Here is an 11,919-nt window from a genome sequence, read left to right on the forward strand (position 1 = left end):
CTGCTTGTTTGTATTAAAGGGATACTTCACCTCTGGGAAGATGAATGTGTATTTAAAATAGGTCATTTAAGTAGAAGAAATGTGGAGAATTTTTTTAATTTGGAGCTTTCTAGACTGAGAAAAGCCAGAAAATGTATTTTTGGCTTATGTGGATGAAAGACAACAACTCCCAGAATGCACTTGCTTCGCTGCCTTAGGAGGCCACGCCTACCGGTAAGAGTGCGCAGATGAAAACAACAAAGCTAGCCTACGTGATGAGTTTACGAGGGATTTAGAGATCGTCCAAGATGTCCGGGATTCGGCTTTTGCGTTCTACAGTCGCCATTCATCATGTTAACTGTGGCGAGCAGGACGAGGCGGACGGCCGCGGGAGAACAGCGCGAGGCCGGTGGCGTCATTACTGAGACGCGCCGGGTCTCGCATCTCTCACGGAGGAGCGGGAATTTTCTTAGCAAGGGTAAAGCGTACATCAACCGATCACTTGTTTAGCGTTCATGTAAACACTACAGTCAGATTCACCAATCGGAATTAATTCAGTTAGATTGAAACGAGAGGTGTGCATGTAAACAAAGTCTCGCCCGCCGGACAAGTCCGGGAAAAGGAAGATGGTAACCCCTACTTACTCAGCTTTCTCCACAGAACAAGAGCATGCTAGCTTAGCTTCCAAAGAAATACGGCTGATACTGTGTACATTCTGTGAGTGAGATCCCACCCTCTATGGGCGGGTTGTAAACATGCGGAACAACGCCTTCTACTGGCTGTAGTCTTTAGCCTCTGGACAGAAAATCCTCCGATGACGCAAAATGACGATTTTTGCGTCATCGGAGGATTTTTTCCAGACAAAAAATACATAAATCTCTCGTCTCAGGGGGATATGAGGGTGGAAAGCATGGTAATTCGAAAATACTACAGGTTTTCTACTAATACAAAGCTTAATGCTAAATCCTGAAGTAACCCTTTAAGAACTATTGCAAGAAAACTATTAGAAAAAAAAATTTGATGTGAAAAGTGTTTATTTTGCTTTAATGAAGATGTGATATGTGCACTTTATCAGATGAAACTACAATTAATATAAATCCTGAATAACTATAAAGAATTTTAATTAAGCTAAACAATTTGACTGACACCTGTGTATCAAAAAGAAATACATTACAGGTTTTTTTTTGTTTTTTTTGGATTGTTACTTCATTTTTCTGATCCTTCAGATATCTGATTCATTCAAAGCAGCTTTACATGTTTAATACTGCTGAACCGTTTTGACAACTTTTCTCTGAAACGAGCTTGTATGAATCCAACAGTAGTCAGACAGATTTACAATAAGCTTTCCTTATGCCCAATCTTCTCTCTGATGAATCTGTACAGGTCTTTAGACGAGTGATGTTCACGAGCGTAGTGTCCAGAGTACTCATTCAGCCACTTGTACAGTTTATCTGTTGAAAGAAGAAATGATCAGGGTACTCTAAACTCAAACTCAAAAATACACTAGTTACTTTAGTAATTTTACTTTTACTTTGCATTTGTACAGCAGCACTGAGTGCCCTTGGTTGTTAAATTTGGTTATTAACTCTTTCCCCTCCAGTGTGTTTTTTTGTTTTTTAAGTTTCCCACCACTGAAATATTTTGTTTAATGAATATCTGAACATGAAATATATCAAAAGAAAGAACAGAGACTCTGCTTTTAAACAAAAAAAAACTGTTTTATTCTAGCTTCATGCATTCTTCACGGAAATCCAGAATATTCCGTCAATGGTGGGGAAAGAGTTAAATTAAGCTATTAAGAATTGTAAAATTTAAAAAGCTCAAATAACACAAAGTATCTACATAAGCATACAGTACTGTTCAAAAGTTTGAGGTCTGTAAGGTTTTTTTTTAATGCTAGCCAAGGCTTTATTTATTTGATCAAATACATTTTTTTTAAATGTAATTTATTCATTAAAGGGGGGGTGAAATGCTATTTCATGCATACTGAGTTTTTTACACTGGTAAAGAGTTGGATTCCCATGCTACACATGGACAAAGTTTAAAAAATTAAATTGTACGTTTGAAGGAGTATTTCTGTTCCACAAATGCTCCTTCCGGTTTGTCAGAAGTTTCGGAAAGTTTTTTTCGAGTATGGGCATGTGTGACGTCAGATGTAGCGGAATTTCCTTATACGGGTCCTAAGGGCACTTCTCCGGAAGGACGCGGGCGCACGCGCGTGCAACCATAGACCAGAGCAAGAGAGAGAAAGCAGTACCTCATCAAAGCGCTCTGCTCGGCTTTAGTGAAGTCAATGTCACCAAAGAAGTGTGTTTTTGGTTGCCAGGGCAAGACAACCCTGCACAGATTCCCAAAGAACCCAGCGTTAAGGGACCCGTGGATGGAGTTTGTTTTTCCAGAGCATCAACGGAGGTTGTGCCAGACTCAGGGCTTAAAGTATTCCGGCACTGTGCCAGATCTCCGGCGTGCGGCCGTGAGGAAGAAAAATAAATAAATTTGAATCTTGCATGCGGTTTAATATTTTCGAGTCAATTGATTTCACCTACCAATCATATGAAAGAAACGCAGCTCTACTAACGTTACAAGCCTATCAGAAGCAGAGCAGGGCGGGGCCTGGCAACACAGTGTGATTGAGACGTATACGTCACGTTAACGTTGTGGGGGAAAGGAGCGCTAGTTCATGATGCTTGGGGATGATGTCCTGCACGGGCGTAATTTCCTATGGGGACACTTTCCAAAATCCCGTTGTCCTCCCCACCCCCACTCAAATTCGTTTGTTATCATGTTTAACCGCACGCCGTCATTGACACGGAGGACTCGGAGCAGGACCGAGCCTGTGTAAAATAGCTCACTGAATGTTCTAATGAGCGAGTAACTTAGCGGTTGCAGCACAGACAGCGATGAAACGCCAGAAACAACAGGTAACGGTACGTGACTTTAATGTCATCATGGATGAAAAGAAAGAAAGGAGAGGTGTGAGTTGGTTCAGTAAATTAGCTCAGGTCAGGATAATCATCTTTTCTGTCTACACCTGTTGATAACTGAGCTAACGTTAACATATGCTGCTCCTTGGTAACTTCAGACTTGGCTAAATTTTTCATTTGAATATTTAATTAAATATTCTGTGTAGCTTACAAAAAAAAAAAACACATTCTGTGTAGACCTACCATGAAAACGAGTCCACTTTAAACCGCAGCATTTTCTGTCAGCAATGTACAACAAGTAGCCTAACGTTAGTGCTGTCAAAGTAAACGCATGCGATTAATTTGTCCAGCTTTAACGTATTAAAATATTTATCGCAGCGTCTGTTCTTTCTGTCATCCTTTGGGTTATATGATCATGCTCTCCTTCACGCAAATGTTTTAAACTATCAATGCGCGAGAAGACAAAAGAGCGCTGTCAGTGAATGAATGTCCTCCTGACACACACACACAGAAAGACGCGCGCCAGTATCGCATTCGCAGTCGACAGCGCGCCATCGAGTTCCCTTTCGCGCTTGTACGAACCATAACACACACATTTAGGCTATGTCAAATTGTCAGTTTTGTCGAGTATCTTCACAAGAACAGTAAAATGAGTTAAATACAATCTTAAATAGTTCGTAAAGAGTAGAGAATGCGTGAGATCCTGTCAGCAGCGGCTGGTAAGTGACAGCAATTCTCTCTGTTAGTAAAGTTAACCAAAGAACAATGGGAACAGAGAAAATTACTAACTGCCAGACGCTTAAGGATTAATCTATTTTTCATTTATAATTTATGCAGTGCGGACTGTTTTATAAACGTATTCAATTTCTATATTCACATTGGTTAGACAGGTAAGGTACAGGTAAATATTACATTTATTATGGGTTTAAGTGATGATTGTTTTAAGTTTACTTAAATTAAAAGTTGTTATATTTTTTTAAGCCTAATAAATGTTTCAAATTTTGGACAAAGAGACATAAGTAGCTATATCAGTGATACTGGTCTTTATTCATAAAAATATGCCATTAACATGCTTGAAAATAAATGGTGCCAATGAAGCCCAAGGCACCGCACCGCACCCCCCCCCCCCCCCCCCACCCGCGCCTCCCAAAAAATTTTCAGGCTCAGGATTTTTTTTCACTTTAACCCCTGCAGACTGTTTGTGCCCTGCATTTCGACGATGATTGTTTTATAAACAAAGCCCAGATCGACGGATCGTCTAATGCTTAAGGATCGAGCAGTCACAATGATAAAGGTTCGTGGTCGTGCGTTGGAACCGGGCGGTGAGTAAAACTGCTTCAAATGTCTCTGTGTGTTGTTAGCTCGGTTAGCACAGCTTTAGCTTCGCCCACACGGCCCGCCTCCAGCCGCTCGTTTTTTTTCGGAAAGACTCGGTACAGCCTATCTTTCTTTTATAAATGTAATAAAACTAAAGACTTTTTGGAGATATGAAGGATGCAATACTACTCTATAGGTACTCAAGATTAACAGGAGATTGAGTGAAAATGAGCATTTCACCCCCCCCTTAAAATTATTTTTATGGACACCACAATACATTTTTTCAGGATTCTTTGGTGAATAGAAAGAATAAAAAGAATATTAGAAATGTCTTTAGTCACTTTTAATCAATTGCTGTCAAGTCCTTGCTGATAAAAGCATCAATTACTTTTTAATGGTTGTGTAAATCATCAACCTCAGAGCTCATGGAGTCAGACTTGTGACCCGAAGGTTGCGGCTTTGATTCTCAAAACCTGAGAATCGATTTTCAAAAGAAAATGAAGGTGGGAGGGTGAATGAACAGTGCTTTTTTTATTTATTTTTTCAACCTCAATACCCACGACTGCGAACCCCCAATCGCTCCCAGGGAGCCGCAGCAAATGGCCTCCCACTGCTCCAGGTGTGTGTGTGTGTGTGTGTGTGTGTGTGTGTGTGTGTGTGTGTGTGTGTCAGTTTGCTGTTTGTTTGTGTTGACTACTCAGTCAAGCTCCTAATGTGTGTGCATTAACTTGGATGGGTTAAATGCAGAGGACAAAATCCAAGTATGGGTTACCATATTTGGCCTTCATGTCTCTTAAAAATATATATTTCTTTAGGAGAAATGAACTGGATTTTTTATTAACCAGCTTCTGTTTGTTTCAAACGCAGTTTATGCACTTACCCACAGTCACTCTGTTTTGGTCCAGTATTTCATGGATTTTTTGTATTTCGTATGCCAGATGTTCATTGCCAAATGTGAAGTAAGCCACGTCTCGATCCGCCACTGCAGCAGCCATCAACTGGATGAGAGCTTTTGAAGACAAACACATTCTGTTCTGTGCATTTATCATAGCCATCAATAGTGTTTGCAATTTCTTCAGATCAAATGTGTGTGTGTGTGTGTGTGTTTTGTCTTCATTTACCTTTGAGCTTAGGATCCCCTTTAAAGGCTCCACAGCCCCAGTTGCCCGTTGCGATGGCTGTTTTCGGATGTCCGTGGAATCCCACGAATGCCTTTGAGAGTCACACAGCATTCATCTGAATAACCTTATAACAAATTCTCATGATAACAAACGGCGATATTTTAATGTGTGAAAAACTAGTACCTTGTTGAGTTCTCGTTTTATGTTCTCTTTAGTGTACTGCTCCTTCGGGTTCTTGAAGTCCAGAGCATCAATGGCAACAATCTGCCGATAACGTCTCTTCCACATGTCCCTATGAATAAATGTCCCACAATTTACACTCATATCTGTAAAACAAATGTTTTTGAAAAATTCGACACTTTTGAAGTGGCACCTACCGCTTTACTTGATCGTTGTATGGACCAGCCCACTCAAAGCCTTTGCTATAGCCAGAAGTCATGTTGTACATCTGAGGCCCTGATGAGACATTAGAGATGAGACTATGATGAAGAACATATCACATAACCATCAGTCAAAAAAATAAGTACTCTGATTCTTTTATCCAAAGCGACTTGCATTGCACTCAAGAGCCGCTTTTCCACCGAAATTACCCGGAACAATTTGTCCCAGGAACTTTTTTCCCAGGAACCTTTTTTGCCCCAGACCGGTTGCTTTCTGCGTTTACACCGCGGTCTAAAGTACCGGGAAGGTAAACTGCGCGCAACTGCTCCTCCCAGTCTGCGACGGACAGTAATCAGTTTTGAGCGCCACATTTATAAGTTTGGAGGAGATTCAAACTGTGTTGCAGTTATTGGTTTACTAACGAGTTAATTAACATAACAAAATAGACGAGCACTGATACTAAAGCGTGTTCAGAAAGCTTGTATGCGTATAAAATTAAGACAAGGTACGTTGTGAGATGACTGGGAATAACGCGCAAAAATTTCCTTTTGCGTAAATACTCTTTAAAAAAAGCCTGAACCCCGTCTATCAATCATAAATAGTGACAGTCTTGTAAATAGTTGTTTGTTACACCTCAATGCGCTATTTCAATCCTGTTATAGTAAATTTGTAACATGGTTTGCCTTGAAATAGATGACAAATGTGTAAACATAATGACTTAATATTAAAAGCTGTGGCATAAAAGAGACGAGCACTGATAAAGCGTGTTCAGAGCTCGTAATGCTAACGTTAAATATAAAATTGTATGTTAAGTTTCCTCTTCCACAAATACCCAAATAATAAAGCCTGAAACTCGTCGCCAGTCCCCCAGTTTTTTTTATTAAATTCCATATTTGCAGACAGACAACTTTACTGCATGAAGCCACTTTTTAAAAGGGAGGTTAAAAATAAAGAAAATGCTGCGTGGAGTCATCCAACCAAAATGCGGCGTGAACACAACCAATCAGCTTGTGCAGCGCACAAGTCCCACCCCTGAAAGTTCCTGAACTTTGAAAAAGTACTACCTCGTGAGCAGGGACTATCGGAGGGGGAAATATTTACCCGGAACTTCATTTAGACCCTGGTTCCTGCGGTGTAAACACATCGAGTACCAGCCCAAAGTTCCTAGTTCCTGGGGAAAGTTCCTGCGGTGGAAACGCGGCTAAGGTGTACATTTTTGGATGAACTATCCCTCTATACTTGACGGAAAGCGGTTATGTTTTTTTTAAGATAACGTTGTCTTTGTCTGATTCCCCCAGCAGTACCTGTGATCTTAAGACACTCGTTATCAGCCAGTTTCTCAGTGAAGAGTCTGGCCACGATGAGCTCTGGACTCATGAGGAAGAGGATCTCCTCCTGAACCAGTCCTGACTTCAGCACTCCACCACCAATATATTTGCTCGCAAAGTCCACCTGTTCAGAACAACATGATGGAGGTGAAGCTAATCTGAAGAACGGGTAGAGAACTGATGTTGAGATGAAACTGACCTGTAGCATGCCTGTACCCTCTACCTCAATGGATCCTTTTGAAGAGATGTGAAGGTTCTTCAGGGTTTCCTTCCGACTAAGTCAAACACAATCAGTAATCACAATCACTTTAGTCTATTAATCGTGTGAACCAGTGCAACTTACTTATTCCAGTTGGGGAGAAGTGACGGTGGAATGCAAATCCTTTCAAAAGTAACCAGTCCATCCGGTTTTGATGCTGGAAGAAATTGGTTACACTGAATCCAAAATAAAATCCTTTCTCATCATATGTGCATGCGTTCAAACGTTTGGGTTCTGTTTTAATTTTTTAAATATTTATTTAGCGAGGACACATTAAATTGGTCAAAAGTGACAGTAAAGGCATTTCTTATGTTACAAAAGATTGTATTTGAAATAAATACTGTTCTTTTGAACTTTCTATTCATCAAAGAATCCTAAAAATCACAAATATATTAAGCTGTGCAACTATTTTCAGCAATGATAATCGGAAATGTTTCTTGGACAGCAAATCAGCATATTAGAATGATTTCTAACAGGGATCATGTGACTGAAGACTGGAGTAATGATGCGGAAAATTCCTGCATTATATTATTATATTTTAAATTGTAATAATATTTCAAAATATTACTGTTTTTGATTGAATAAAGCATTCTTGGTGGGCAGAAGAGACTTCTTTCAAAAACATTTATGAATCTGACTGACCCCAATCTTTTGACCGGTAGTGTACAGTAGTCGTGTGTTAAGTGTGTTCTCAGTACCTGAATCTTGATGAGTTTCATTTGTCACGGTGTTGAAGTAATGGAAAATGGCTCTCAGTTTCTCTGCCTGTAGACCTGCTTTTACTGGGTCACTCCGGCTATCAAATAGGCTACGGCAAAAAATAAATGAATAAATAATTGATCTAGCACCAGTATAATAGATTGGTGTCAGTCTAATGTGATCAGTGTAACACCTGCTGAAGTTAATGGTCGGATAGTTGGCGTATTCTGAACCAGGGCCAGTGTCGTTCCTGTGAGGGAAGGTGCAGAAGAAGGCGTTTGCTAACAGACAGGAGATCTGCTGCTGAGTCATTGTTATGGCCTGGGTCTGATGCTGTCGCAGTAGAGGAATGGGCTAGAGACACAGAGTACAGATTTAAAAATTCTTACAACAAAAAAATCTTGTATAAGCAATGCAATTAGTCTGAATATGATTATTTTCTTCGGCCCTAGCTTAACAAATGGTGCACTGTGAATTATTTGTCTTGTCTGGTAGTTGCTCGTCAGATTGTTCAATATGAGTCCGGTGAGACCTTTCATAAAAGCTAAGACAGACTTTAAGTCAGATTCTATAATCTATGTATAATGTAATGTAATCTATAATCTAATGTAATGTAATATTGTCATGATTTACAGCATTAAATGGACCTTTACATTCATTCTTGCATCTTTATTCGCACTTCACATTTAAATGAAACCGAGAAAAAAAAAAAAATTAGTCCTTGCTGTGAAAAAAAAGAAGGAATTTGGGCTCATCAATCAGATTTAACTTTAAAGTTATACTAGTACTAAGGGATTATGCAAGTGTCTGGATCCTGTAACATACCCGTTTAATGAGAGAAGGTAATTCAAGTGCCAGTTTGACCATCTTGGGGATCACCATATGGAGATTATTGTCCGTTGGGTGTAAGCGCTGTAGAGCAATTGCACAAATCTGTCATCAATTTGTATTTTTACACTTGCATTTAGCTTTCCTCTGATATGCAGAATGTTTCACTAACCTGACCGTAACGATAAAATGCGTCAAATCTCCATTTGTCTTTGTTGCTGGAATTGTAAGACATTATTGCGGTCTACAAATAGACAAAAGATAGAAAACAGGTCACATTATAGTGTAAAAGTAATTGTCATTGATTAGTGTTGCAGTACCTGAATATCCCCAATAGAGAAACTGCCTTCGGTGAGTTTGAGCAACGCATGACGAGTGTTTTCCCATCGAGAGGGTGATGGACGGGACTTCTGGTGGGGCGATGGCTATGGGGAATAACGATTACTCAGTTATGAATATGAATAAATAATGAATAACCTATACCATTTCTGTTTTGATAAGCTACTTGTTCAGAAAAAGCTCTTGATATATAAATGATGATCTTTAGAAAACGTTCTATGGTCATACTTACATACAGATGTGGTAACTTCACATGGTAGGCATCCCAAACGTGTTTCCCTTCATGGGGGGCAATTACACCACTTCGGAAATATGATGTCTGCTCAAACAAGCCAGTAAACAAGACTGAATCAATATTCTAGCACACTTTATAAGGAAAGATTAGCATACAAGAACTGAGGATGAAATTGCATGATTCTTACATCTATCAGTATCGTATGATCTTTCATGGGAATTTGCTGGTTGAGCTCTGAGCTGAAGTTTTCCATTGTGTTGAGGTTCTTGATGGGATATGTGGGTCCCAGCACTATCACAGGCTTTGGTCTTGTTGTTGAGCTGGAGGAATCTGAAGTGTCCATTGGTTCACTTTGAGAGGGCTGGTTTGAGGCCCTTCTGTTTTCAGATGCACTATTTGAGTGTGAGTTTTGGCCCTTTTTGTCTCTATGCTCATCAGATGTGGGGCTTTTGGCCCCTTTCTCTGCATTCTCGACAGATGTGCCCGTTTTTTCTCCTCCCCCTTCACCTTTTTTCTCACTAGATGCTGGCATTGTTTGATCATTTTTGCCTCTAGTCTCACATGCAGTCTGGCTTGTGGCCTTTTTTCCTGCAGAATCAAGTGAGTCCTGGTTTCTGGATCCTCTTGATGGATGATCAACAGTGTCACTGTTACTTGTTTGACTGAGGCATCCCTTCACTCCATCGCTTTTGTTGTGCAACATCTAAGCCCAAAACAAAACAAAAACATTAAAATAAAAAAAAAATGTGTAAAAGAAATAATAAATAAAAAAGCTTTAAAAGTACATTATCGTTCATGGTTCTAACAGTTTTCAAACGTTACAATAACTTTGAAAATTCGAATCACCTGCGAACATTCGTGACTAGGTCACACAAGTGACTTTTACCTTCTGAGCAAAATTATATTTCATTACTTTAATAAAATAATGCGCTCTAATTCGATTCAGATTTTCTTAAACTGTCGTCTTTAATATTTTGGTTATTGCCAATATTAATAATACATATATATATATATATATATATATATATATATATATATATATATATATATATATATATATATATATATATATATATATACAGTACCAGTCAAAAGTTTGGAAGCATTACTATTTTTAATACTTTTGAAAGAAGTCTCTTATGCTCATCAAGCCTGCAGTTAAAAACAAAAAAACAAAACAAAAAAAAACAGTAATATTATGAAATATTATTACAATTTAAAATAATGGTTCTCTTTTATAATATACTTTAAAATGTAATTTATTTTTGTGATGCAAAGCTGAATTTTCATCAGCAAGTACTCCAGTCTGTGGTGTCTTATGATCCTTCAGAAATCATTCTAATATGATAATTTGATACTCAGTTATTATCAATGATGGAAACAGTTGTGCCTTTTGACTGGTACTGTATATATATATATTCTGAGAACGTAAAATACAGGAATCACATATTTATAAAGGCAGTAGCCTGCCTACGTAGTAATAACAGTAGCCTAACGTAGTGTTATTCGAACTCAATCAACACGATAGGGAATAATATGCTAAAATAGCCTAGCAGACATCTAGTCTGTTTCCTTTAAATACGTTAAATGCTTAGTTATTATACCCACTATGTAGTGATTTAATGTTTTTATGCTGTAGTGTTTTGAGCTCTTTCACTTTCGATTATGTCAACTGCGTGTCCAGTCAAATGCACTGTTGTTATAGAGACCACAACGTAACTTTCGCGAAGTTTTACAATTGAGACAGAACGTGCAGAACATGCTAAGTTACATCTACTCACTTGTTCGGCGGTGACAGTCCGTGTTGTGGAAGTGTAGTGTCTGTGTTTGCTGTGATCACCTGTGACAACAGAGTGAAAGTGAGCGTGCAGAAATGAAACCTTGAGCTGGCGGCACTTCCTGAGAACTGCAGGGCGCGAGCTGCAAAAACACCACAAACATTTATTCATGATATTAATATTTATTAAATTCTGTCATAGTGTTTCCTGCTCTAAACCGCTTCAATAAATTGCACTTTTTTTAGTAATCTCTCTTTAGTAACCTTTCTTCCTCATTAACCATCAGATGACGCCACACTAATTATTATGTGTGGGCGGTGTTTGCTAAGGCACTATTGCTCATGCTCGCATATAAGGTTAGTGATTTGAACAATCCCCTAATGCTAATCAACTTTTTATGATACGCACATGAATGATGCTTTTTGAATGCTTAAATTTCTGTAAACATGCCATCCTGATATACTTTCTGATACACTTACGAAATATAAGAATACTTCATGTTCATTTTATTAAGTATACTCAAGTAAAGTTCAGTTATATTTTAAAGTATACTTTATATAGTATACTAATATTAATGTACTAGTAGTAAACTTGTAAGTGTACTATTTCAGTAGGCCTGCTACTATTTGGGACTAAATTGGCCCACTTTTTAGTGTATGAAGTATACTTTTAAGTATGTGTAACAGTAGCAAACTTTGAGTACAAAATTAGTTTACTAGTCTACAAGTGAA

At 38.6% G+C, this 11,919-nt stretch overlaps 1 protein-coding gene across 1 annotated transcript; it reads right to left on the reverse strand.

Annotated features, from left to right (window-relative positions):
• Nucleotides 1-984: 984 nt before the first annotated feature.
• pargl (poly (ADP-ribose) glycohydrolase, like) lies at nucleotides 985-11,500 on the reverse strand. The gene is made up of 16 exons (XM_081354901.1): nucleotides 11,192-11,500; nucleotides 9,598-10,113; nucleotides 9,408-9,494; nucleotides 9,157-9,261; nucleotides 9,009-9,080; nucleotides 8,834-8,920; nucleotides 8,202-8,362; nucleotides 8,008-8,117; nucleotides 7,394-7,466; nucleotides 7,250-7,325; nucleotides 7,027-7,174; nucleotides 5,719-5,797; nucleotides 5,525-5,633; nucleotides 5,342-5,432; nucleotides 5,101-5,229; nucleotides 985-1,430 (listed from the first exon to the last, which is right to left on the reverse strand). The coding sequence occupies exons 1-16, from the start codon at nucleotides 11,357-11,359 to the stop codon at nucleotides 1,312-1,314; spliced, it is 2,130 nt and encodes a 709-aa protein (XP_081211027.1). The 5' UTR covers nucleotides 11,360-11,500; the 3' UTR covers nucleotides 985-1,311.
• Between the last annotated feature and the right edge of the window lie 419 nt (nucleotides 11,501-11,919).

Source organism: Scardinius erythrophthalmus (assembly GCF_964197995.2).
Source record: "Scardinius erythrophthalmus genome assembly, chromosome: 23".
Lineage (NCBI taxonomy): Eukaryota > Metazoa > Chordata > Actinopteri > Cypriniformes > Leuciscidae > Scardinius > Scardinius erythrophthalmus.